Source organism: Suillus paluster (genome assembly GCF_016628075.1).
Source record: "Suillus paluster strain FC165 chromosome Unknown EDB91scaffold_35, whole genome shotgun sequence".
In the NCBI taxonomy this organism is placed as follows: Eukaryota; Fungi; Basidiomycota; class Agaricomycetes; order Boletales; family Suillaceae; genus Suillus; species Suillus paluster.
The window spans coordinates 265,053-290,927 of NW_024537595.1; the positions used below are offsets into that span (position 1 = coordinate 265,053).

Here is a 25,875-nt window from a genome sequence, read left to right on the forward strand (position 1 = left end):
ACCAACATCTGACAGAGTTTTCAGGCCATAGTCATTGGAGCTTTGAGCGCTGTAAATAACAATAGCTTCTATCAGTATCTTTCAGGGGCACACCATCTGATCCCCCATTCGCTCCTTGGTTTATCATATGAACACGGCTTTTCTTGGTGCACGGATCATCTTCGTTGCGTCCTGCCTTTAAAAGAGGGCATATGGGTGATAGTGCTCTTTCAATTTAACAGGAAGCACAAGCCTTACAATGCCTAGTCTGACGATCCCACAAATTCCAAGATATGTCCATGCCCCACCTACCAAGGAGAACCGTGGGTGACATCGATATGATATTACATTATACGTCTAATCTATCCATCATGTTTAGTCCAATATGCAGATCTTGCCATCATCGACCTGTCTAAAGCAACTACCACAGAAGGCCGTGCAGAACTAGCGGTTGAGCTAAGAAATGCTTTGACTACTCATGGGTTTTTCTATATTATCAACCACGGATACACCCAAGCTCAGGTGAAATATGTAAAACCTTGTTTCTCTCGCATATTCTCACTTTCGGAGCAGACGGAGAGGATGTTTGATATCGCAGATGTTCCCATGTCTGGAGTAGCTGAAGACGAAAAACGTGCCTACGCTGGAAACAGCAAGGAGACAGGCATATTCCAAGGCTACAAACCGAGACAGTACTGGGTAGGCCATTTCATGACACCTGCCGTCTACTACCACTAATTCCCCATGGATAAGCACATTGATGCAGGCGTGCTCGACCAACAAGAACACTATAACTGTTCGCGCATACTCAATTATACCAGAGAAAATCTAACGCCCTTTAACTAGGCAACCGCCACGTCCATAGCCTGATGCACCCACAAGCACTCAGACCGTTCCTTCCTGATATCGATGCCTTTGTGCACCATAACCACCACAATATTCTCCATGAGATTTGCAGGCACGTCTTCAACCTTGTTTTCAAATTTTGAAAATAATCGCGCTTCTCAGACTCATGGCATTGAGCCTTGAACTTCCTGAAGACACATTTGTTAAATTGCACGACTTTGATGCACCCGGAGTATCATATAGTACGACTTCTTTCGTTTTTCAACTGCGTTTGAGGGTCTGACGTGGCCGCTAGTGAGGTTTATGAAATAGTAAATCCGCGACCATACGGTGCATGCCAATGTATCTTATCTTCTGTTCAGCTTCCCTAGGTCAGAAGAAGATGAAGTCCGGACAAAAAATGTTTGGATGAAAGGACACACAGGTCGCTCTACTTTCCGTCAAGTGTTACCTCGCTCACATCATGGCAGATATCGGAAGCATCACTCTACTTTGGAGTCAGCCTGTTGCTGCCTTACAGATCCAGACGAAGGAGGGCTGGCGCTGGGTCAAGCACATCGATAATGCTTTGGTGTGTATTTTACCTCCCATAGACTCTTCCATCTTACATAAATGCTTTAGCTGGTCAATGTCGGTGACTCGATTGAGTTCCTCACAGGAGGCTTCTACAAGGGGACTATCCATCGAGTTGTGCAACCTCCGATTGATCAACGTGGCTACACGCGACTAAGCATCCTCTATTTCGCCTACCTGAATGATAATGTCACGCTTGTACCCCTGAAGGGCAGTCCAGTACTTGACAAGGCTGGGATTGAGCGTAAATGTGAAGACGATGTAGCTCCTACGATGGAGGCCTGGAGAGTCGCAAGAATTAGTGCATATGGCGCAAGCGATCTACAGAAGAGCAAAGAGCCTGGCATCGAGGAAGAGGTTTTGAATGGTATTGTTGTCAAGCACTACAACTAGTTTGTATTAGAAATTGGATCTGCCTTAACACATTACTTTCGTCTTAGAGGCTTATGCGGCACTTCGAAGCTAGGATTTTTCCGAATGCGCATCAAGATTGACGCAATGCACCTTAATAATGAAGTGATCAGCTGCTCCAACATTACGGTCCGGCAGCCAGCACATCAGATCTCTCAGGCCTGAGCCCAGGCTTATAAGGCAGAGTTGAATACTACTCCCCCTCTGCCCTTGGTTACAATGTCCAGCCTTACCTTGCCCTATGTGCCGCATTATGTTGCTCCACCTCCTACCAAGGAACCTTGTCTGTGCCAAGTCATCTGCTTAATGCAAAACATTAATGTGTGTATTGACAGTGAAGTACGCCGACCTTGCTGTCATCGACATCTCGAAAGCCGACACCGAAGAAGGTCGCGCCGCGCTCGCAATTGAAGTAAGGGATGCCCTCCTCAACCACGGGTTCTTCTATGTCGTGAACCATGGGTATTCGCAAGACCAGGTGAGGCATTTCTATCATTTTCTGTGGATCGTTTATCTCACCTCGACGCAGACAGCTCGCATGTTTGACATTGCGGACCTACCCTTCTCAGCCGTTAGTGACAGCGAGAAGCAAATTTATGCTGCAACAATGAAACAAACGGGGTCATACCAAGGATACAAATTACGGCAGTACTGGGTGCGTGGCGGTTATGTCTCACCCGACCCATGAGCATTCGGTTTACGCAAGTCAATCAAATTCAGCATATCGATGCTGGAGTCCGCGACCAGCTTGAGCACTACAACAGTGAGCAAAATGCTTTCATTTTTTATTGACTCGCCTGACGTCCTTCTAGTTAATCGTGATGTGACCAAGCGAGGACACCCAGAGGTACTCCGTCCTCTTCTCCCAGAGATCAAGGAATTCGGCAAAAAAACCTACTTGAACGTGTTGCATCCAATCCTGAGGCAAAGATATTAACTGTGTGCTCGAGTATGATCTCCTGATAACATATTTTCGCTTAGGCTTATTGCGCGCAGCCTCGAGCTGCCCGAAGACACGCTGGTTAACAGCCATGATTATGACGCCGTCGGCGAGACGTATAGTACATACCTTTTGAAATATTCCATGCTGTTGCTGACTTCGAGCAGCCAGGTTCATGAAGTAGTAAGCGCGTCCTTGGATTCGTAGCCTCCACAAGTTTATGTAGTTTAGCTACCCACGAACAGATGAAGAAGAAAGCAAAACAAAGAACGTTTGGCTGAAGGGACACACGGGTCAGTGACCATATGATCAAGGAGGAAAACCTGTGCTCACCAGTGTCACCGCAAGACTTCGGAAGCATTACAATTTTATGGAGTCAGCCTATCGCCGCACTGCAAATTCTGACCCGTGAAGGCGAATGGCGTTGGATCCGTCATATGGAAAATGCACTTGTAGGTGGTCACGTTTAGTGTCTCACCGCACAACATAACGAAGGGGTTACAGGTTGTCAATGCAGGCGATGCAATGGACTTCCTTACCGGCGGGTACTACAAGGGTACGATTCACCGCGTTGTCCAGCCCCCAGAGGATCAGCGGAACTACACTCGCCTTGGAGTATTCTACTTTGTCATGCCCAATGACGATGTCAAGTTGGTGCCGATGGCCGAAAGTCCAGTGTTGCAAAGAGTTGGAATTCAGAGACGTTGCGATGATAGCGAGGCACCGACGATGGAACAATGGAGGAAAGCGAGGACATCTGCCTATGGCCAATCAGCACTGGAGAGTGGAAAGGATAAAGGCGTAGAAGAAGAGATCATCAATGGGGTGTTAGTTAAGCACTACAACTGAAGTTTGAAACTTTCATGATATTAAATGTACTTGCTGTCTCCTCGGCGAGAATGTTGGCAATATATACAATGCAACAACGCAAGCCAAGTGCAACCGTGCCTACACTGCCTGTTGGGTACTGGATAGCATATGAATTCTAATGAACTGCATACGTACAGAATCCAAACCCTATCTGCGGTTACGTAGCAGCTGGAGTGCAAGCTCTTCCTCGTCTTCAAAGCCCTTGGAATCCTCTTTGGTCGAAGCTGGACGTCTACTCCGCTTGAGTGGCGGCGGCGAGCACTCCACATCATCTTCAGAAGGCAGGTCAAATTCAGGGGATATATATCCGTCGTCATCAGGGGGTGCAAGTTCTGGGATATGGCCATCGTCGCGATCAATCTGAAGAACACATTCTGAGCAAGATCTCGCAACGGGAGGACGCTGAACTTACACCTTTCTCGCGTTCCTTCCGCTTGCGCTTCTTTTCGCGCTTTTTATCCTTAGCTTCCATTTTATCGACCACGTCCGCGCCTTTTAGCTTGTCCTTTTCCCCTTCCACAAAGGCCTTTCCAGCTTCCTTCGCTCCTTCCAAACCTCCTTTGTAGAATTCTGCAGGGTCCACCATCTCATAAATTTCGTGCGGGTTCCCCTCGTCGTCGAATATCAACTTCTGTCCCAGTTGGCCATATTTAGCAACTGCGCGTTTCGTTCTGGACAGCTTGAGCTTCCTCTTCGACAAATTGTCTATCTCTGGGATTGCGTCAGTGTCAGATAAATCGTGATTTGAGCGCTTCAGCGTGATGAAGTCTTCCTCGTCATCAACCGCGTCACCGTGATCAACCAATTTCGAGTAGTGTGCAGAAAGAATATTTTGATTTTTGCGCTCAAACATTCGATCGTATTTCGTGCGCACGCCGGGCTGCAATGCCTGAGTTAGGAACAGTAAAGCGGATGTAATGTCACGCACTTTGGTAGATATGGAAAGCTTTGAATCATCCTTGACCTCGGGGTCGGGAGGAAGAGCAGCGGTAGCTAGCGCATCATCATCGGACGACACAGCAGCCTCTTCAGAGTCATCTTCAGAGTCAGGAGACTCTTGCTTAGCCTCTGCTTCAATCTCGGCCTGAATAGCTGCCACCGTTCGAGATGCGTTCTTTTGTCTTTTTACAAGGTCTTTGTTTAGAAACTTAATCTTTGGCGCGCCCGGCAGGCCAAGAGACTCCGCAAACTTCTCAACGGGAAGCTCGTTGACTTTAAATATCGATTTATCCTTGTAAAGGTGGACAGAACGAACATAGGACACAAAAGCCTAAACCTCCAGATGAGCAGCAAAATTTATTACGCAGATATGAAGTAGAAACATACACGTTGCCCGAGATACTTGATCTCTGGATCCTGAAAAGAAAGTTTCTGGAGTTGGTTTTGTATACTCTGTGTTTTGCTAGGTCTAATCTTGATGTTGTCGATCTTGATACTCTTCTTCTCTAGTGCGGCTTTCATGCCCTCTTCCTCGCTGGGCATGAGGAGTAGCAAGCCATTTCCTGAGCTTTCATAACGCGCGGTTCTGCCCACTCGGTGGATATAGGTGTCGGCGTCCTCTGGAGCATCGACCTGCACAACCCAATCGACCGAAGGAAAGTCCAAACCGCGTGCAGCTATGTCAGTAGCGATTAGGACTGCGTGTTGAGAAGATGTAAATCGAGTGTACATCGTTAGTCTGGCGGACTGTTTCTGTTTTCCGTGCAGATGCAGCAGCGGTATTCCAGGATGCATCTTGCAGAAAGTCTCGAAAACGAAGCGGACTTGTTTCCCAGTCGACAAAAAGACGAGAACCTTGGAGTGTAGGTGGGTTTTGATGAATGACCACAGGACATCAAGCTTCTTGTCCAATGTACAGACAGAGTAATGCTGTGCAAGTGCGTGGGGAGTAGCAGACGAGCCACTGGCTCCATCCACACCGATGGGAACGGGGTCTTTGAGACTCAAGCGAGCTAATTGTGACACGGACTGGGTTTGTGTAGCCGAGAAAAGTAGAGTTTGTCGTGATTTCGGCAGGTGAGAGAGTAATGCAGATAACGTCTTGGAAAATCCCATGTCTAGTATACGGTCCGCTTCGTCGAGAACTTTGCAAGCATGGTTAACCCTTGGCAACAACGTGCAATCCAGAACTTACTGAGAAGTTGCAAGTTATCACACTCGAAGCCGAACGTTTGATCCATGTGCTGCAGCAGTCGACCTGGTGTGGCAACGAGGATATTCATTCGCGCGAGCCGCTCCCTCTCATCCTTCAGATTCTTTCCACCTATCACGAGCCCTGCCGAAAATGAATGAAACGCTCCAACCGAACGCAAGACATCAAAGATTTGTACAGCCTTGGCCATATAACCATTAAGCGACTGAAAAACTAAGGATAGATGGGGCGTACCAGTTCACGGGTCGGTGAAATTATTACCGCGCCTAGACCATCCTGGGGACCCCATTTTCTTCTGTAAAGTATCTCCAGCGTTGGAATGAGAAAAGCAAGAGTCTTCCCGCTTCCAGTGCGAGCAGCTGCCAGTACATCTTTGCCCTTCAAGGAGACTGGTATACTAGTTGCTTGAATGTCTGTCATGTTAACGAAGAACGACTTTTTGAGTCCTATATGTAAAACACGTTATGAACAATCGTGTTCGGTGAGATGTATATGATATATCACACCTTTCTTCGACAATTCGGAAATAGGAAGATCAGAAAAAGCTTGAAGACCGTCTCGCGGCTCCTGACCCGCACTTGAGATGGTGTCGCACTCAGCAAGGCGGAAACTTGAATGACTCACGAACTCCATTGCTGCACGTTCCAAAGCATCAATCTGCTGTTTTTCCGAGAGTTTTTTGGCTTTCGCCAATCGCAATCCGTGCTTCACATTCTTCCGTGGCTTTTTCAACTGCTTCATTGACGATGGGCCTGCTTGATCCGCCATTTTGATGACGACCTGAGGATCGTAGTTGTCTCGGAATTGCAGGAGTTGTGGCCGGCCCAATGTCACACCAGGATCTATGTAGATCCTCTTGAATGTATGCTTACGTCAGCGCTTTTCTGTGTTGAACAGACTTGATTCCATTGCTGCAACAACAGGAAAATGGAATGAACGGGGGTATACACCTCCAGAATAAGGAAGTTGGCGCAAATTTTCAGAGAATGCGAGTAAGAAACCAAGAACGTTAGAATGTAAGAATGCAATTAAGCGTGATAAATCCTGAACGAAGGAGAGTTAAACAAGTGTTGTGAGGAAGCTATACATTTGTATACAATGATGAGTGTCCCAACTATGAGATGTAGGATTGAGATGCAAATGATCAATGCACGAGGTGATGTTTGTGAGTAAGGATAGAACAGCCAGCGTAACTTTAAGCAGAATTTGGGAATTCCTGGTGAAGCAACCAGAATTAGATGTGGAGGAATGACATTGGAGACGTGGACATCTCAATGACGTTTCTGTGCTACAGTTGGCGGCACGCCACTCTGCTGTTTTTCCCTAATTGACCAAGGGATGGAGTAGAAGCAGAAGTTGCGATGGCCGTGATTGTGGCGCCGCTATTGGTCGTTCCGACAGGTACTGGAGGTGGTTTTCTTCTCTTAGGCGGGGCAGGTGCCGGCCTTCGAACCTTGCGATTGACCGACGTGGCTGGAGGAAGGCTCGAACTGGGTGAAGGATGTCTCGGTTGCTGCACGAGAGCGCCCTTCTCTGGGTAGAGTGTAACAGTGACATCATCAACAGAACTAGCTTTCTCTCGTCGTCTAGGTGCAGGAGTGGTTGCAGCCGCTAAACTCGTCGCACTGTCTGTGCTAGAACGCATAAATTTGTCTGTTGCCGATCGTAGAGAGGGCAGTCGGGGAGATGTGGGAACGTGTATGCTTTCAACACTTCTACTGTGTTTTAGGACCTTCGACTTCGAACTCAGTGTCTTGGAAGCAGAGTTATGTTCCACATCTGGCGAAGTTGGTGCTCGAGAGGACACATTGTCTTGTGTCGTGGACGCAATGACGTCATGACTCGGGCTGCTGTGTCGAAAATCCCCTTGACGCTTGAGTGCCTCTTTGTCGTGCGTTGTCTTTCGCAGCTGCACACACCACTCGCCTCCAAGACATCGTTCGACCAAACGTTTCGTTGTGGGGTTGATGTCTCGGATATTTCCATTTTGAATAAGCGATTCCAGGGCAAGAACAATTTGCGGACGTTTATATGGCACGTTTCGCATTTGAGTCTTTGTGAGCAGTGGATGCAGGACGCGAAGATAGGTATGCCGAAGCTGTGAAGAATAAATTCAGACTACTTCTGTGTGCGTCGCTGCAAGACTCACAGGTTCACTCTCCTCATCAAGGTCAACCAGCTCGCGTAGGAAGACGTCCACAAGAACACGGAGATCGTTTGTATAAAAATATTCTGATGTTGCTCCGTTGGTGAAAAGAATATAAAGAAGTTTGAGTACCAGAAGTTGCATGCACAAGTCTTCGGCAGATCGTGCTATGAAACGCACATCAGTCGGTGACACGACGATGCCCTTGAACTTGAATTACTCACAAGCACGATTGAGCATGAATATCATATTTTCACCGAAAGTCTTGCTAGATCCGAGACGAGATATCAGGACCATGAGCACTCGATTTTGCGACTCTGGCTCCTTGGCTCCAGGCTGTTGGTTATTGCCTAAACATGCTACCATAAACTGCTCATTCAATGCAACCTGACAAGGAGGGTTAGGTACGAACTTCATAAAAATTCGGCACTCTCACGATCAATTTAATCACAGAATAATTCAAAGTTTCATCGGACATAAATCGAGTCTGCTCTACAAGTTCAAACAAACTGTCGATAAACTGATCGTTGAAAACACCTGTGCATGGTGTCGGTCAAAAAGCAGATCACCATTGAAGCAATAGAGGCACATACTCAAGTCCTGCACAGACATTTTCTGGACCCGACACACTTCATAGAGTAGCCTCACACCCAGGCTCCTCAGCATGGCCTCTATTGGTATGTGACCGATCACTATGCTGGAGCGTGAACCGGAACCACTTGATATGGATGGTGCACCAAGATAGACGTCCTCGGTATCTGGGTTTATTTCCACCAAAACGTGATCCATGAGAAGCGGTATTAGTGGTTGCCAATGCTTATGGGAGCGAATAAAGTTCGATTGACGGCGACCGTGGAATAATAGTACGCTGTACAGAATGAGCTGTGAGTGCGGATCTGTTTTCTGTAATCTAGCTTCAGTATAGGAGGAATGGTATGCGGGGGTTCTGCGCACAGACTCGACATCTTCGATGGCCAACTCACACATGCGTTCAGAGTGAAACGCAAACAACTCGGAGTCGAGCAGAAGACTGCATGCATGTTCCAGTTGCATTGGACTTTGAAGGAACTGTTCTGGAAGTAGATATGAACATAACCAGAGGGCTTGTGCAATTGTGACGAAGCTAACCGTGATAGGAAGCACAGAGGGACACAAACCTCCTGAGTGCGGTGTCTAACATGGATAACGTGGCAGATCCGTCGCTGGGAACTCGAAGGACGTCATCAAGCTCTAGAAGTGATAAATGTAGCGCGCGATTGTAAGTTCGAGCCTTCTCCCATGTCCTAAAGAGACGTTTAAAACTTGTAATACGACGTACCTGACCAAAACTGTTGAGCATTCTCTATAAGATAGACAATCCCGAAATCATCTTCAGCAAGCATATTGACTTTTGATCCAGATGTCTGCACAAGCATGATTCTAAGCGCCGCACGGGCAAAACAGAAGGCGGGTAGGAAGTGCACTGCGATGTCGGATCAGACTTTTTGTAGCTTTGAAGATCTGATTTCTGAAAACGAAATTTGCAGAAGGACGGCATCCACTGATTCTTCGCGACAATTCCAAGCTAACCAGAGCGCTGAGCGGCTTAGTGAATGGCGAACAAGACGGTGTGGAGATCGTGGGCAATAGGTTTAACAGTGACAGCCTGTGGAGTTTCGGGGTCTTCACGTGGCCCAGCGTGGCCCCTCCACCACTTGCTCCGGGTCTTTCTCCTCGTCTACGAGGTAAGTTCTGTCGATTTTATGAATTCTGACTCCTGTTCAAGCAATACATCCAGAGCTCGACAAAACTAGTTGCCAGTCTTGTAGTTTCGCATGTCCTCCCACAAATGAAGCCATACACGTACTACGTTAATGGTGAAACGTACCACGACTCTCCCGGGCCGGTCACTTCCTCTTGGCACCCGTTCATCGGATATCGTTCTAACTAACGTTCCTGGGGCCCCTCGACGTCTGATCTCAGCGAGCTGTTGCGGGTAGGCACAGGCCTGACCGCGCAATCATCACGTTCACCCTTGTATTTTTAGTACGCACACATCTTATTTTTGATCCTTGCTAAGACTTCCTACATACCTGTCAAGTGTTTATGGTGCAGATATCTCTCTGAGCTGAGCCAGCCCAACATAGGTCAAGTAACTTGCTCTCGGCGCAGTTGTCTATCTGATGTCAATTCCCTTCGCCCGTCGTTTAGTGGACCAATTTTACAGAGCGGACTTTGTTATGGCCACTGAACGGCCACTCGATTCACCCGCGGTTGTGGCCACGTCTAGACAATAATCATTCAAGACATCCGCTTCAAGACAACGGCCTTGTAGGTCCTTGCGGACTGGTGCAGGCAACTCATTTTTCACTATCGATGTCCGCCAACAAATGCTTGGAAGTGGATTGGATGCCATGGCGGTAAATAATTTATAGTTCATTCCATTTCCTTAAAACCTCAGCTTCTAGGCGCGGCAGATGTCAGAACCTGTCAAGAACTAAATATTCAACTTAGAAGTACTATAGAGTTATGATTGCTGTTCAGCAAAGTAATTCTAAGCATCTGAACGACACACGTGGAAAAAGGTTTTACATGACTATGATACATGTGAGTACCCGTAAATATGTACTATAGGTATTCCATGAAAATCCCACAACAATAGAGTGTGCACTAATCTAGCGGATCATCCAAACAGTATAGGAGAGACGATAAGATCACCAAAAACAACAGAGATAGTGTCATATGGACGATCTTTCCACTGCTGCAACCAACCCGTAGGCGGCAGCGGCAGCAGCTCCGCCAACAGCCATAGTACTGACTGCTCCCCAAATGTATCCCCAGACACTCCTAGCTGCCCCCGTGACTCGAGCTTTGAAGGCACCAAATATAAGAAGAACTATCCCAGTAAGTATGCAAGAATATTTCAATGCTTCAATTACTTGAGTAATGAAGAAATATGGGAGAAGCGGGACGATACCGCCCAGGAGGTATCCCATGCCGATGGTGAAAGCGGAGATGTATAGTCGGCGATTCGGAATTTCCTCTGAGAAAGTAAAAGGCAACATCAATCAGAATGACTTCTAACGCGTCAATAGATGGCAAGATAAACATACCCATCCCCTCTCCAAATTTCAGTAAGAATGGTGTTAGCCCAGCTTCGTGCTTCATCCCCCGTGGTGGTTTCTCCTCATCGGCAGGTGTGGGTCTACTCCCCTCAAACCCAGATTCTTCCTCCACTCTCCTTAGGCAGTTTGTGACAGCCTGAGAAGTCGATTCATCGACACCGACGGGACTCAAAACAGCATGAACCTCCCTCTCCATTTCCCCGACGCAACTCCGCATTACCCGTGAGTAGGTGTGACGTCGCATGAACCGATAATGGTCCCGCTCAGCCTGGGACGCAAGGAAGCCACCGATTCCCATCGATATGGCACCGGCGATGAGTTCCGCAAGGCCCCCGACAACAACTGTTCTCGTAGTCCCTAAGCCCGACAGACCTGCTGTCAGCGCGAAGGGAACAGTCAGGCCATCCGACAGTCCTATAATGCTATGGAAGGCACGAAACGTGTCAATGACTTGCGAGAAAAGCGCAGACAGAAGGCCGCAACTTGGTAAGGGAAAACTCACACGTCTCGGATAATATCAGGATCTATCAGCATTCTATTGTCTTCGTCCTTGAGGTCCTTGCAACAAACACCATCCTGACGGCCATGTTTATCGCATTTTTCGAGAAGTGGTGGACTTAAGGTTCCATTAGATTCCAGTGACCACACTGGTGGCGGTCTGTTGACCGAACTGCTAGCCATGGCATCTCTGGTCGGTAGGGGAACTGCAGCTGTGGTAGTGCTGTTGGACTCTGGGTGAGTTGAGGTCATGGCTGGTTAATGGGAGGCTTCGCGGCCAACGAAGACAGTAGTAAAGAATTTATGGGAGCGATAGGACTTATATATAACACATGACGGGCGTGAAGGAGCCATTAGAAAAAGGCTGGAATCGCACTGGACAAAGGCTGAAAGCTATCATAGCATGAACGCTCGCCGTTAGTTGCCGGTGGCATTGGCCAATCAAATTGTGGCTATTTGGCACTCCTGCCAGCTGCCATGCAGCACATTCAACGTTCGATCATACTTAATGCCATGATGCACGAACCTCAGTCACACTACTAGAAGTTTTCCAACCTGAATTTCCTGAATCCCCCACAGCATTCGTTTTTCGAGTCTCGACGGTCGCAGTCGACGAGTCACAGTACAATCATGTTTCTACGACATTTAACAGCATTTAAATATCCAAAAACTCAGAGAGTTCACTGCAAACACACTCTAATCGGCACCCACACACAGCTATCGCGTGCGGAGAGGCTCGAAATTTTTGGTGATTTGTCTGCATTGAAAACGCAACAATCTAAGCAATCTACAAAGGTAAATGCTACTCCATTTGGAAGCAGCTAACAAGTTATTTTGAGGTGCCCTTTAATAAATTACTTAGCTGTGTTTCCACCAATCGCAACGCCTGTGTATCGAAGCAATCGTAAGCTCAAGAGGAATCAATATCAATTGCTAACTTAACGTTGATTCAGAATCAGAGCCTCTGGTTGGACGATCACCCGTGATCAGCGGTGCGAGAGAAGTTCATGCTATACACATTCTGTCCACACGTACCATGCCTTCCACGAACGGAGAGTGAACCATGAAGCACCGCGTGTTTCCTGCGGGGTAGCCGCTGAACTTATTTTATCCAGGCACTTTGACCACCCCGAGGATTTTACTGTCCTATCTCATTCCTGAGATACATCTTTCAAAAGTTTCGCTGCAAAAATGGAGGTGAGCATCGTGAGATTGGAACAAGGAGTGCGGCTGTGCTTCACGCACAAGTTTTCCTTTGTCGTTTCAACGTCTGCATTGCGCCATCTTTACGAATTTCTCCGCAGTAGTATCATTCCCTTGGCGGCTCAATGCACCGCGGCCGCGGAGTGTCTTTCCGCTCTTGTGTGTGCGAGGATTTTTCCGCTCGCGGATTAGGGCTACTTATTCGATCTCGCGGAGAAAGAATGTTTGGAGCGCCAAGCACGTATATATCCTCCGCGCCCACAGAACTTGTGGCTGTTATCAGTGCAAGCTGTTCGCCACAAGTTCACAGGATTTGAGAGCGAACGTTGGCGAAGTGAAAAAAAAATGTTAAACTTGTGATACTTCTGATCTAGCAAGATACTCACGCATTTGACGCCCCGGAAAGCTTCTATGCCGTCCCTTGTGGAAAGCGCACAGCTTCAGGGGCGAGATATCGCTTTGAATTGAGCAGGGTTTTCAAACACGCAGACTACCCTTGTGCACGACTGCAGTCATATCATCGTACGACTGGTAGTCAGATCCAGTGAAAATGGGTACTGGGAGCAGATCCTTGGGTACACGACCACTGCGATCAAACGTATGAAGTATTTGAATGCAAATCAGAATACATATCTTCCCAAACCCAAAAACCTGCATTCTAGTCTTTATAGAGAAACGACTGTCTTCATTCTATTGGTATGCCTGAGGGAGACTCCATTCTAGTCAAAATCTGGGGTGTGAGTTGGGGAACCTCATGTTCGGAGCTACTCCAGCCGCTTCTTTTCGTCCCGTAGCCCCTTGTTCCTTGGCGGGGAGCTGCTGGCATTTATTAGCACCACGACACGTGTATCCAGGCGTATCCGCGGAAAGATGTGACGGGACTCGGGCTAAAATGATTGAAAATTGACCCGGAAGATATAGACGAAGAAGGGGAGCTTATTAGTCTTGAACCAACGTTTTGGGAAGATTGATCAACCGCTTCCCAGAACGTCCGACTGTACCTGGTTGTCCCAGACGGCTGGTCTAATGAGGCTAGGGAGCTTGGAAGCCTTGAGATAATTTGGGGGAGAACATGTTCTGAACTCTACTACGGGTCTGACTAGGGGAAACTCAGCGCAGTATGAAATAGCTAGTTCGTTCGTCAGCACCAACATTTTGCAAAAAGAGCATGTACAACTAATGAAGCGTCATTCACTTGAGAGTGATCTATCGGTAGACGGGACATCAAGATTGAAGAAAATAAGCACTCACTGTTGACATTCTCTAGCATTTCGTCTATCTGACTCAGACTCAGTATTGGAGAGGATAATCATATCCATTGACTCGAAAGTCGGAACTCACATTTTATTCATACTGCAGAGCTTCGAATTGACAGGTCAGTGAGATACGACCCGAGTGTCCTCTAACGTTACTGTCCTACACGGCGAACGGCTGCGAGAGCGTCACGGCGGTACCACCAATGAATTGATGATCCTTGGTGTTGTAGCCGTGGGATCTAGAGAAGAATATAATTCTGCTCCAGCAAAATGTGAAGAAAACGGAGTTGTCGATACATAGCCCACAAATTCAGAGTAACGTGAGTGGTCCATGACAATGTCATGACATTCCTCCACTGGCTGGTGTTGGTGAGGTTGAAGATAAAGTGGGACTGCGAGAAGGAGAACGCGAGCAAGAGGACAGACTTGGAACAAAGTGATTGATACAACTTGGACGTCGCTTTGCACACTAGCGCGTTTTTCGTTGGTTCCCCTATGCAAACCAATAGAAGGAAGGCCTTCTAGTACAAAGGTGTTCCGTGGCCACTGGCTTTGCGACACGGACGTTGCAATGGGTTGTCTTATAACACGAGTTGTGCCAAGTATGGACTTTCGAGGCTAAGTGCTAAGTGGCATAAGCTATGGTGTTATAAATGCACATTTATTATTTGCGCGTTCTTGTAAGCCCGTTGGCTTACCTGAGTTCCCATAATCAGCATAAATACTGTCCGCGATAATGAAGCGTGAACTTTCATTATCACTGCCTTTTGGCGTAACGGTTAAGGGACGACAGTCTTGACTACTTATATCAGTTCTTCAGCATTTTGTCAAGCGGGGCTTCCGCGTTTGCGCGCTGTCTAAGTCTTGGCAGCGTGCGCACTTCTAATTCCAGCGCTCCATGATAAGTAGTAGGACTTAGCACCTTCGATACAGGGCGTTATTCAATACTCAAGTTATAGACAAAAGAGTTCAATAAAATTATGACTCTAAACATGAATTAATATAACAAAGACTGCAGGGAGATGGCGGATGTAAGACGTCGCAAGGGATTTGGAGAGGTCACAGGGTAGAAAGGTTACATTTAATAGGGACGCTCACACCTGGGAGCTTACGGTTTATGCTTATCTGTGCTTACAACCCCCCAGTTTGCGCAGACGCAGATTTTATAATACACAGTACTAAGTTACCGTTTGTCATCAATTAACAACTTGCAAGCAAAGATGGCACGAATTTCTCTCCATGAGCAGTATCTACATGCATATATGTTGACAATGGTTCTCCGTAACCTGGCAAATCCAGAATCCCCAGTAAAACAAGCCTGTTCTCGTCTTTCTCGACCTCTGACAGCAAGGTCCATGTCATATCCACGGACCAGTGGACATCGGGAATAGGAGGGGGTGGAGGGTCCTTCTTTCTCATGACGCTAACGAGACTCGGACAATCAATAATCCACTGGCAGAGCGCTCGACATTGGCGGTCACAGCGCTCGCCGACTATACTGGGCATGTAATGTATTTTGGTCTGTTTATACCCATATACAAATCAGATAGTGTTGGGGGGTGTAAGCATAAGCACGGATAAGCATAAACCGTAAGCTCCCAGGTGTGAGCTCCCCTATTGTTACAGATGCTAACAGTAAAGAAGACCAAAACAGACCAAAAAAAAAAACTTGCGTGAAGTTACAAGAGGGCTCGGATGCAGCAAGAGGGGGCAAATGGTGCTGGGAGAGTGCGAATTGTGTCAAGACAGTGCGAGGTGCGAGAGGGCGCAGCACAGGTGCTATTAGTAAAAGGAGAACTATAAAAGCTCACCAAAGAGTATATAAGGTTTTTGCATGCCAAAGAGCACCGAGAGGGTGCAAGAATATGCATTAAAGGCGTAGATGGGATAGCGGGGAAGCGCATCACAAACCTCCTCGGACTCCCAGTGGCTGCTGGCAGCAGTACGTTGGTGGGATACCAGAAAAAGGAATTCTATCCAATTCCTCCCTTCCCAGTTCCCACGCCTCTCAGCATTCTGCTGATCGTTGAAATGTTCACGGGACACCTGCTGCTCAACGATGACAACACTAGTACTGGTGTCATGCGTGGCACTAATATTGGCAAATCTTACAGCAGGACTGGCACGAGACAGTATGTTCGTCGGTTTTTTCAAGCCTCTGACAACTCCGTACCATCCATATTGGTGGTCAACCCGTACTACAAACTCCAAAGGTTCCATGAACCACAACTCTTGAAGAAGGTCGTCCGAACTGTCGAAGGATGTCAATCTTGATGGGGCTGTTACTTATGGTGCCGCTTCCCTATTTCCCACCCAGTTTCATCGGCTGCCGCCCTGACTTCGAGGTCGTTGAAGTTAGCGAGGCGGATATCCTGTAGTTAGTGTTGCCGCGAAGCGAACTGAAACGAATCAAAATTAGATACACTTCGGTACACTTCAATGTGGACGAAGTAAGTCGAAGTGCGCTTCGTTCCACTTCGCGAAGTCGGCAATGGGCGGGACAGTTGGCAGAAATAATAGCCTTATGATATCATCCGAGAGACCAAGTACTAATCCTCATTCTTATTCACGAATTGCTGAGTGCATCGAGCTTGCTTGCTGCTACGAGCTTGTTTATGGTATTCCTAGTCACAGGTCCCGAAAAATTATCCACTTCTTCAGTAATAAAATCCGACATGGAATTCAGCCGGTCTTGCTTGTAAGAGAACTTGAGGATTTGTAGTGCCTCGAGCACCGATGATGATAGATTGGCACGCCGAAGTGTGCACATCTCTTTGCTGGAAGAGAACTCGGAAGGCACGTTCAAAACAGACAGATGAAGCTTGTGCAGGAAGGACATCCATTGCGACGCGGAAAGGCAGCGGGAATGTGCTCTTTTTGTATACAGATATGCCATTGATTCAAAAAAAAACAGGTAAAAAAAAACTGAACGGCGCACATACTTGCGAGAGACTCGTCCTAAACCGAACATCAGCTGTGCATTCAGCACCAAGAAGTGCTGCTTCTTCGCAGTGCTGCAGTTCTCGTACAGTATCTGTCCTCTTTTCCTCTAAATCCCGTTGCAATTGCTCTTCCTGTGTTAACATTGGAGTCGACTGGCTGAATGATAACTTGAAGGAGGGGCTCAGGGGAAGTGGCGGTTGATGACGAGGTTGTCAAACATCCATAGTCGAACACTCCTCGTCAAGCGCCTGAATCCTGCCATCAATGATTGCGCAGATACGGATGTAGGATCACTTGTAGAGTGGGCGGACTGTAAATATTGATAGAGACAGGAGGCGCATAAAGGGCTTTGGATTTGTAGTGATAATGGTTGATCTATTTGATAACTTCAATTCACCTCTCGATCGAAGTGAAGCGAAGTTACCTCGAAGTCGCTTCGCTTCGACGGCAACACTACCTGTGGTGCGTAGCTGCATGCCGTTTCGCATTTGCACGTCGTCATGAAGTTCGACGGTGACCAGTTCTGGGCCTCTGAGCTGGCATGCCAAATTTTCTCTTATCTTCAGTGTGGCAGCTTAGGCGCTCATGTTCGACATAGTACTTACCATAACCACATCCTGTAGTTTTTTTTTACGTTTCATATCTTGCACTGTACATGTATTTCTGCGTACCACTGGTAACGGACTTTTGAATGCCGGCCTTTTTAGCCAACCTTGATGACTACTTTGTACCCGGGATTGCTGAGGTACTAATACTTTCACATATTAGAAGTTAACTTCGAGTCTTCAAACCCTGTCCAACGATGGAGATTAATATTGAGTGCTGTGGTGGCGCGCACGAGGTTGTGAAGACGACGCGCAAGCTCGAGAAAACGCGCAGCGCGCAAGCTGCGGAACGCGCACTATGATAATAAATGTGCATCTATAATACCATACTACTACTAAGCAGTAGTAAGCACGGACACCGTCTATCTCCGCCTACTAATCTGAATCGGATCAACCCCTTCAAGGTATAAGTCGACCGCCACCACTTTTTCCGACACAAATACTCTTGGCCAAGGTCCGATTGCGTAGTAGTATGTACCACGCGGCACGCCCCACCTCTAATTGGCAGATCTATTTTAACAGGGTAGTCTAACCATATCCAACAGAAGACAGACAAATCTCGCGTATTTCCCTGTATTTTCCCATGAGGCAACCAAGTTCTCTCGAAGGTGTAGAAGAGTCTAGTAAGTCGTGGACTCGTGAAGGCTTCCTTTTCATCGAGATAACGCCTCCGCAGGGCTCCTGCCGTAGCGGGCGCACCAATACACTAGTATTAGTACAGACAAGTGGCACTGCGGTAGTATTAGTGCAGCAAGTGGAGACTGACTGTGGAGTGCCACCAAATCGGTAATATTCATCCCATCATAATCGGCACGTCATATCGAAATTACAGACCACGGTGAACAGCCGCGATGATCTGATATATGAATGCGCTGCTGACGGGGTAGCTTGTACTACTTAGCGCCCATGCGACTGGGAAGTCCGAATATATTCAAGCGTGAAGTGTTCGATGCATTGAACTTGATTGAAGGAATGTACATACATTTTTTTTTACTGAGACTCAGCACCCATACTTATGAATTACTCTTGATTCAATGCCCCAGCGCATCGTTGGCCCCCGCGGTTCAAGTTGAAGTATATCCGTGCAAAACGCGCTAAAATCTCATAAGCTGCGGGCGATGCGATGTCCGGCGAGTCAACTTATTGAACGCGGATCAATCATCACAGCGACATACACACTATAGTGGCTATATATAGCGGTTCCAGTACGGCAACAAGTCAATGCTATAACGCTCGGACATACCTATCCCTTACAGCGTTGGCTCCATCGATACCAGCCATAGGTTTTGGACTAAGCGTGGCAGTACTTGCTCGCCTTGGCTCAAATAATGCTAGTCTCTCAAGATGTGGTAATTATGGATGATTTTCAAATTGCTATGCACGCTAAAGCCTAGCGCGCTATAAAGCGAGCAAAGCTGAAGTGAAAGGCCTCATCACCTCCTCTCTACAGCAGCTTCAGCCATGGTTAACACCACTACCACGGCGGGTCTCATCGGTGTTGTCCTTTTGGCTCGCCACGGCGATAGGACGGCATACTACCAAGACCCCAATACATACAACTCCACTCAAGCATACATCACCCCTCTTGGAGAGGTGAGAGTTCTATGTTATAACGCTGGATCTTGCTCATGAATGTTTAGACACAAGAATTCGAACTCGGCAGCTTCCTTCGTAACATATATCTCAATCCCGATTCGTCATCTTTCATCCAGAATATCAGCACTGACGTAGTAAACGTCGATCAGCTGGCAGTTCGCGCAGATGCTGGTGGAGGAAATGTTATCCTTAACTCCGCGTATGCTCTACTTCAGGGTCTCTACCCATCTACATCTAAGTCAGAGATGACCTTGGCGAATGGAACAACGGTCCTCTCCCCTCTTGGAGGATATCAGTATGTTCCAGGCAAGTTGGTCGCAGTTGCTCTTATGTCCTCTAATTAATGTGCTACAGTGGAATCTTTGGAGTTTTGGCAAAGTCCGGCTCTCACGAGCTGGATGGAATGCGAGGTATGAAAGCTATCGTATCTTCGGGATATCACTTCATAACGCTCGGGAACAGTATTTCCAATACCATCTAACCCGAATCTACGCTTCATCTGCATTCATAAATATGTCCACCACTGCCGCGCCCTTCCTGACTGCATTGAAACCTTACTTGGGAGGTGTCAACAACAGCTTGACGAACATGGTATGTTATTCCATTGCGTTTTTGAAAGCTTTTCTGACATAATTGTGCAGTGGAATGTAAGGGTTCATTTAAACATTTTCAGACTTGGCCCATATTGTCTCGCAGATATACGACCATGTGAATGTTCAGTACACCTATAACAAGACCTATTACGAAACCCTTCCTCCCACCTTCCTCGAGCAAGCTCGTTATTATGCTGATTGGGTCCAACGCAATGTCTTCACCGATTCTGCGCAAAATGGCGTGGGCCAAAGTAGGTTAGATTCAATAGGAAAATGTGTTTTTACTAACGTTTCCACAGTTCCCATTCGCACACTCCTCCCAGAGATCATCTGGGCCTTGGGTAACATGACCAAGGCTTCTAACAAAGTCAAGATGTCTATACAGGAGATCGATTACAAACCATTCATAAGTCTTTTCAATGTCACGAACGCCACCTTGGCCGACCCCGATATTGCTGGTATCGGTCAGTATCAATAGTGTATGGGTCCAGCACTGCAGGCTGATACGCAATTCACAGCTGACTATGCTTCTGTCGTTGCCCTCGAGTTGTCGCAAAACTCGCAGGGTCAACATGAGGTCAGCATGAAGTTCAAGAACGGTACTGAAAGCAGCCAGTTCCGTCAGCTTACAATGTTTGGCAACACGAGCATCACACTGGACAGTTTTATTCACCAACTTGATGTGAGCCGCTCGTTATAGCACGTATGATTTCTTGCTCACAGTTTCAATTAGACGATTACCATCAACTCTACCAATAACTGGTGCTTCTCCTGCAATCAAACTGTCCTTCGTGGATGCTCTGTCTTTAACTACAGTAACGACCCCTTCTTGAACCCTACGGCTACAACCAACACATAGATGTCATAAAATCACGGATGCCTTTTAGTTTACTGAGATGTAAAATAATATAATTATGTTTGTGTTTTAAAGACCACAAATAAACAATCATTCTCCTGGAACTTGACTTGAATGAAGTGGAATTTCAAGCGGGTATGTAGAACAACATTGATGTCGCTCGGAGTGCAATTTCCCGCGCTTGGCCATGCTTTCGAGGACGAATAACTTTCCAAGGTCCAAAGTTCCCGTTGCATTCATCTGAGAGACATGCTTGCGGTTTCCAGTACGGACAGAGAATATCGATTTTACTTGGCCTCCTACATATCTAAGACTCACCTACCTAACCAGGTTACTTACATACTCGGGTAGGCGCTGTGCTTTTTCCTAATAAAGGGTAGTTATAAGTTATCAGTCCTAAAGCCCTGGTGTGTGGCCAGTAGCTTGCAATGAACGCAGCAATAAACACGGTTGTTACTAATCACGTGCTTCTGTGACCATAGTGAACTCTTCGCAGTACTTCCTTCAAGTTGTCTTCACCACGCCATGTCAAGATCGCCCAGGAAAAAACGCGATACCTGTGCTGCCTTATATTCTGCTGGAATACATTGCGGTATGCCGACTGTCGATGGTGCACTTTGGTGCCCGCGACACAATGAGGTTAATTCCCCAAACACACGGTGATAGTACCGTAAGTATTGTGTGGCCTTGAGCTTAAATTCCGTTCTAGGAACGACTGAAACTGTATACGAACTACAAGGCGCATCATACGCTGCTCGACGCGTTTGTCGATAATCCGGCGTGCAACGATGTCACGACGATCATGGCGTGCACCGCCCTTCCGCTCCTCAAGGACTGGAATGATTCCTTGAGGCTAAAATATAATTTGTTGACGAGGTACATGACTTTATGAGTTTCAGTTCATTGTCTTCCGCTGAGTGCCGAGTGGAAGATGTATAGAAGCTCGAGTCTACTTCTCAGAGCGTTTTTTCGGGTGAGTGGTGTCCCAAGTAGCACTTGACTCGCTTCATTGATCGCATTGATGATAGCAACGACATGGTACGAGACGTTTGCATTGCATGTGGAACCTGATTTCACGTGCACGGCACTAGGACTTTGGTCACAAAGCTTTCTGGGAATCCCTAGTCAAGAAGCGTGCTGAAGTCGAAAGATTAATGTACTACGTCGAGACGCGGGCTTATCAACTCATCCTACAGGCACAGAACGCGCTTTGGGTCTTGGATCGCGACCCTGATGTGCACGAATCAGCAGACTGTTCAGGCTATGGCGACGAGTCCCTTGGTCGTGACGCATCTTTCCACTCCATAGAGAGCGACCGAGGTGCAACTGTCGAGGATCCTCTAGAGGCAGTACTGCGCGAGAAGGCGGTAGAATTCCTGGAGAAGATTAGATTCCGTCTGGCCCGCTATTGCGCTCCTTCCACCTCGAAGTACCACGACGAACGACTAGAAGTCATATATGCCTACGTGCGCCGCGGAATTTTTACAGAGCCAGCTCTTATGTTCCTATCCCAGAGCTACGATAGCGTCATGGCACTTCTCAGCGATGATAACCTGGACTTGGTGACCTTGGAAAAGATCTGGAATGCTGTCAAAAATTTGTGTGTCCACGATATCAGAGATGCGGTGGACGACGTTCTGCGGGCCAACGGCGAAGGCGACTACATCGTAGTCTTGGGGGGCAAAGTGTTCAAGGACGCCAGTGGGGAGGAGTGGCCTTTGCACGCCTGGGGTCATATGATGGCAATTTATCAGTGTTACTCCTGCCTCCGTACGACGTGTAAGACGGTACGTATCTATACAGTCGATCTGTGAGTTACTAGCCTATATTCCAGTTTCCCAGGTGGACGAAATCATTGCCATGACTCGACTTGCCCTGTTTTCTGAGGCACCCCTCTCCCAAGGGTGTCTGAAGTACGACTACGGCTTCCACGGTGCGAAAGAACTGATCTTGGCGGGGTTCATTCCCAGTGACATACCGCTCTCCTCACCCCGACACTCCCTCATCTGCACGGATAGCGGCTCCCAGTCTTTCGGGCCCATCTGGGAAGAGACGAAGCGCAACCTGTCCCTGTACGCCGCCCTATCTCTAAACGATGCCAAAGCACAAGCCTTTCTCAACGGCTGCATCCGCCATCCGGACCTCATGGTGATGTTACGCAAGGGCGCGGACGGGCGCGTCATCCGCTCGCGGCCGGTCGTGTGGACCTCGCGGAGGCGACACGCGCGGAGCCGGTCAGCGCTCGCGTCCATACCATGGGAGAAGACGCGTGATGTTGTGCGCTGCCAGGACAGTATCCTGGAGGAGGCGCAGCCGTCGGGGTGGAGCCACGAGAAGATCGCAGACTGCTTGATGGTCGTGCTCGTTGACGGCGGCGAGGGCAACATGGCCGACTTTGTGCGTAAGCTGGTGGATATCTGGTGCGAGGTATACCATGTCAAGAATAAGGAGGAGCTTTACTGCGCATTGGAGACGCCGTTCGTAGAGGCCGGGGAGCTCGAGAAGTGCACGTGTGGCCGGCACGAGGTCTCGTTCACGCTGCCGACTGTGCATGGAGACGTGATGAGTGCGTATGAGAGTTTATGGGGGACGCCGCCACCGCCGTGGTTGGTGGAGAATCCGAATAGGTTCCGCCTGGCGACCAATTCGTTTTGAACGAAATCCCTTGTCATCTCGACGTCGTTTTCATTCCATGAGATAGTTTCCTTCACGACAATCTACTTATGAAAGCAACAACGCACTTGTAATAGGAGTCAAATAATTAGTTGTGTATAATTCGTATCATAGCACCCCACCCCCTACTTTAGATCATACCCTGTTATACCTACGCATAACATAGGCCATGGGTGGTAATCTCTTATATCTCGGCCAATCCAGATCCATAGCATTATTCATAAATACTACAGTATGCAACAGTACTGTATCCAGAGCAACAACCTACCCTAAAAATTCTCTGCACAAATGTGTTAGCTGAGCCTGGCAACGGAGAGAAGCTGAAACGCACCCTTGCCGAAGAAGAAACGCGTGCCTTTGGGATTGGAGTATTTATTGGACATCTGGTGGAGCTGCCTGGAGAGTACTGGGGGACCACAGAAGAACTAGAGAAGGACGGGTGAGCGGACATGACTTAAAAATAACGATGAGCTACGAACCACCCCAACGTCAGTTTCAGGGTGCTTCTCAACCATGGAACCGAACACCTTGTCCCAGTTTGGCCTGCCGAAATGAGTGGGAGCACGCAAAGAAGTGATGGCATCCTTCTCTGCACCGACATCTTGGACCTAAGGAAAATGCAATTAATACGGAAACCCCCGAGAAAAGGGGCGCAGCGCACGATGATGTTATTCATGTCATCCTCCTTGATCTTCGCAGTGAGGTAAATATTGATCTCGATCCGATTGGACGTGTCCTGCTCTTCGATAGCCTGCAGTAGCGAGTGGAACCACTCGGCGCTGCCAAAGTCGCGGATGACCCAGGTGAAGTAGACCTTAGAGAGACGGGTAGGCTTGGAGTTGTTCAGGTTGTTCATGCGGTACCAGATTGACTTCAGAATGCTGAATTAATACTGTCATTAATGTCATCAAGTAGTTGAGTAACGTGATACGCACGAAGCGAAGGGCGTGACACCAATACCAGCACCAACGAGGAGGACAGTCTCGTAATTCAGGAAGTCCTCGCTGGCACTACCGAACGGTCCGTCAACCATGACACGAGGGAGCACTCGGTTGAGCGGCGGGTTTGTGTTCGTGCCAATAACCTTTCCACCACTAGTGTCGGCATCTTTGGATTCCTTAGAGTCGAAGTTGCAGCCTACAGCCTTCGCAAGCGCAGAGGTGAAGTCACCAACGACACGGATATGCACAGAAATGTAATCCTCTTCCGGAGCGCTGTACTATTATAAGCCTTTCTTCACAAAAACGGATTAAAGAGTCGGCTTACCTCGTAAGCGTGAAGGGGTGCCACTGGAAGTAAGAAATCTCTGGGCAAGATATGAAGATGTATTGCCCCGCCCGTGTAGTGGTCTTCTCCTTTTTAATTTGGATTTCAATGACTTTCGACGGGTGCTGGATGACCTTGGAGATAAACGTCTTGTGACGTGAGCGAACTTCGCGCAGAATGCGCTCGTACGTCCAAATGAGGCCACCGACAAGCCAGTATCGCTGAAAAATTTGTTGTCAAGGGATGTCGTAAAATTGGCTTGTCAAAATTCACGTACCCAGAAGACACCTATAGAGTTGAAGGAACAGAACGGTTGTCTGTCCGGCTTGATCATGCACCACATACCGTGGAACTGCCAAGCGAGGAAAAAGACGACGAACAGATGGTGTGTATACCAAAACCTCTCAAAGTTGGCACGGCGCCTCTTCTCCATGGCGAACCAGACCATGATGCCCAAGGCAGCGGTCATGATCCAACCCGTAGCACCAGGACCGGTGGCAAAATTTGCTCGCAAGAAAACAATCACACGCTTGCCAAAAGTAGTTGCGTTTGGATCAGCGAGGGCGAGTTTGTAGAAGTTGCCCATATGAGCAGCGATGTGGATGACAGTAAATATAACCATGGACCAGGCTGTTGCCTTGTGGAAAGTTATGTTCTTGTCGAATGGAATAAATTGGTTAAGGGGTGTTCTGCGAAGCAGGGAGATGAAGTTTCGGCAGACTGGCAATAGAATGAAGATGACATCGGTGTGTAGTACAAGTGCTGCAGCTCTCGCAATAGCTGTAGCAACATTAAAAGAAGGAAACCTGCACAAATTTGAATGCTTACGATAGGTTATGCCAAAAGTTGCGCGGGCACCGGTGAGGTCGTCACTGAGCTGGTAGTTCATGAAACCGAATGCAATAACAAGCATGTGGAAGAAAATCCAGGCAAAGAAAAAGAGGCGTTTTCCACCCTCGTTAATCATCCACCAGTCAAACTTTTGACCGAGAGTACGAGGACCATCGGGAACTTTGAGTGCACCGATGCCAGCATTTGGTAGAGGCTGCTGGATACCCTGGAGGCGAAGGCGCTCTGCTTTGTTGCGCTGGAGGTGGCTCGGTGGGATAGAATTGAGCGCATAGTCACCTGCGCCGTCGACGAAGGGGTCCTGATCTCTGAATGGATTGCGGTCTTTAAAGTCAAGACCGGATGACCGTTTGAAGGACATGAGTTATTCCGGTCAAGGGTTAAGTGATACAAAGAACGACCTGCGCGTATAATGAAAGGAAGGACCTGCCTACTGATATGATAGAGAAAACTATTAGGGATGGAGGGGGGGACCACGATTAGAAAGTTGGTGACAAGGCAACCCTATGTATATTG

The 25,875-nt window shown here is 47.8% G+C and overlaps 10 protein-coding genes across 10 annotated transcripts; 5 read left to right on the forward strand and 5 right to left on the reverse strand.

Annotated features, from left to right (window-relative positions):
• Positions 1-238: 238 nt before the first annotated feature.
• On the forward strand, positions 239-717 carry EDB91DRAFT_1083066 (uncharacterized protein; the record flags this gene model as incomplete). Its single annotated transcript, XM_041315573.1, has 3 exons — positions 239-302; positions 359-501; positions 553-717. 3 exons carry the CDS (start codon positions 239-241, stop codon positions 715-717), a joined length of 372 nt encoding a protein of 123 aa, XP_041176054.1.
• Positions 592-1,910, forward strand: EDB91DRAFT_483178 (uncharacterized protein). The gene is made up of 7 exons (XM_041327421.1): positions 592-678; positions 733-937; positions 988-1,067; positions 1,121-1,136; positions 1,188-1,249; positions 1,296-1,396; positions 1,447-1,910. Exons 2-7 carry the CDS (start codon positions 849-851, stop codon positions 1,789-1,791), a joined length of 693 nt encoding a protein of 230 aa, XP_041176055.1. The 5' UTR covers positions 592-678; positions 733-848; the 3' UTR covers positions 1,792-1,910.
• EDB91DRAFT_483113 (uncharacterized protein) lies at positions 1,911-3,786 on the forward strand. Its single transcript, XM_041327420.1, has 9 exons — positions 1,911-2,092; positions 2,145-2,464; positions 2,530-2,572; positions 2,622-2,733; positions 2,791-2,870; positions 2,917-2,929; positions 2,981-3,042; positions 3,098-3,201; positions 3,254-3,786. The coding sequence occupies exons 1-9, from the start codon at positions 2,029-2,031 to the stop codon at positions 3,596-3,598; spliced, it is 1,143 nt and encodes a 380-aa protein (XP_041176056.1). The 5' UTR covers positions 1,911-2,028; the 3' UTR covers positions 3,599-3,786.
• Positions 3,390-6,638, reverse strand: EDB91DRAFT_1140611 (DEAD-domain-containing protein). Its single transcript, XM_041318968.1, has 8 exons — positions 6,396-6,638; positions 6,278-6,338; positions 6,006-6,217; positions 5,754-5,952; positions 4,946-5,703; positions 4,548-4,889; positions 4,032-4,499; positions 3,390-3,979 (listed from the first exon to the last, which is right to left on the reverse strand). The coding sequence occupies exons 1-8, from the start codon at positions 6,537-6,539 to the stop codon at positions 3,767-3,769; spliced, it is 2,397 nt and encodes a 798-aa protein (XP_041176057.1). The 5' UTR covers positions 6,540-6,638; the 3' UTR covers positions 3,390-3,766.
• A 13-nt stretch (positions 6,639-6,651) lies between these two features.
• EDB91DRAFT_1140617 (uncharacterized protein) lies at positions 6,652-9,576 on the reverse strand. Its single transcript, XM_041318969.1, has 8 exons — positions 9,236-9,576; positions 9,046-9,147; positions 8,872-8,990; positions 8,511-8,820; positions 8,354-8,454; positions 8,142-8,304; positions 7,921-8,084; positions 6,652-7,869 (listed from the first exon to the last, which is right to left on the reverse strand). Exons 1-8 carry the CDS (start codon positions 9,330-9,332, stop codon positions 7,060-7,062), a joined length of 1,866 nt encoding a protein of 621 aa, XP_041176058.1. The 5' UTR covers positions 9,333-9,576; the 3' UTR covers positions 6,652-7,059.
• A 909-nt stretch (positions 9,577-10,485) lies between these two features.
• EDB91DRAFT_1290664 (VIT family-domain-containing protein) lies at positions 10,486-11,771 on the reverse strand (the record flags this gene model as incomplete). The annotated part of the gene is made up of 3 exons (XM_041324840.1): positions 10,486-10,939; positions 11,010-11,443; positions 11,524-11,771. The coding sequence occupies 3 exons, from the start codon at positions 11,769-11,771 to the stop codon at positions 10,635-10,637; spliced, it is 987 nt and encodes a 328-aa protein (XP_041176059.1). The 3' UTR covers positions 10,486-10,634.
• Positions 11,772-14,138: 2,367 nt separating this feature from the next.
• Positions 14,139-17,562, reverse strand: EDB91DRAFT_1083072 (uncharacterized protein; the record flags this gene model as incomplete). The annotated part of the gene is made up of 12 exons (XM_041315574.1): positions 14,139-14,217; positions 14,285-14,471; positions 14,677-14,702; positions 15,091-15,156; positions 15,351-15,499; positions 15,648-15,757; positions 15,790-16,229; positions 16,265-16,350; positions 16,921-17,052; positions 17,216-17,268; positions 17,346-17,457; positions 17,527-17,562. The coding sequence occupies 12 exons, from the start codon at positions 17,560-17,562 to the stop codon at positions 14,139-14,141; spliced, it is 1,476 nt and encodes a 491-aa protein (XP_041176060.1).
• A 1,425-nt stretch (positions 17,563-18,987) lies between these two features.
• On the forward strand, positions 18,988-20,675 carry EDB91DRAFT_1290672 (phosphoglycerate mutase-like protein; the record flags this gene model as incomplete). Its single annotated transcript, XM_041324841.1, has 8 exons — positions 18,988-19,119; positions 19,167-19,428; positions 19,477-19,532; positions 19,585-19,713; positions 19,819-19,966; positions 20,015-20,179; positions 20,234-20,397; positions 20,449-20,675. The coding sequence occupies 8 exons, from the start codon at positions 18,988-18,990 to the stop codon at positions 20,572-20,574; spliced, it is 1,182 nt and encodes a 393-aa protein (XP_041176061.1). The 3' UTR covers positions 20,575-20,675.
• A 740-nt stretch (positions 20,676-21,415) lies between these two features.
• EDB91DRAFT_483805 (uncharacterized protein) lies at positions 21,416-23,462 on the forward strand. The gene is made up of 4 exons (XM_041327423.1): positions 21,416-21,544; positions 21,600-21,609; positions 21,663-22,358; positions 22,414-23,462. The coding sequence occupies exons 2-4, from the start codon at positions 21,607-21,609 to the stop codon at positions 23,224-23,226; spliced, it is 1,512 nt and encodes a 503-aa protein (XP_041176062.1). The 5' UTR covers positions 21,416-21,544; positions 21,600-21,606; the 3' UTR covers positions 23,227-23,462.
• On the reverse strand, positions 23,370-25,848 carry EDB91DRAFT_483824 (NADPH oxidase B). The gene is made up of 7 exons (XM_041327424.1): positions 24,788-25,848; positions 24,511-24,731; positions 24,180-24,458; positions 23,906-24,125; positions 23,724-23,852; positions 23,576-23,669; positions 23,370-23,524 (listed from the first exon to the last, which is right to left on the reverse strand). Exons 1-7 carry the CDS (start codon positions 25,718-25,720, stop codon positions 23,514-23,516), a joined length of 1,887 nt encoding a protein of 628 aa, XP_041176063.1. The 5' UTR covers positions 25,721-25,848; the 3' UTR covers positions 23,370-23,513.
• Positions 25,849-25,875: the final 27 nt, after the last annotated feature.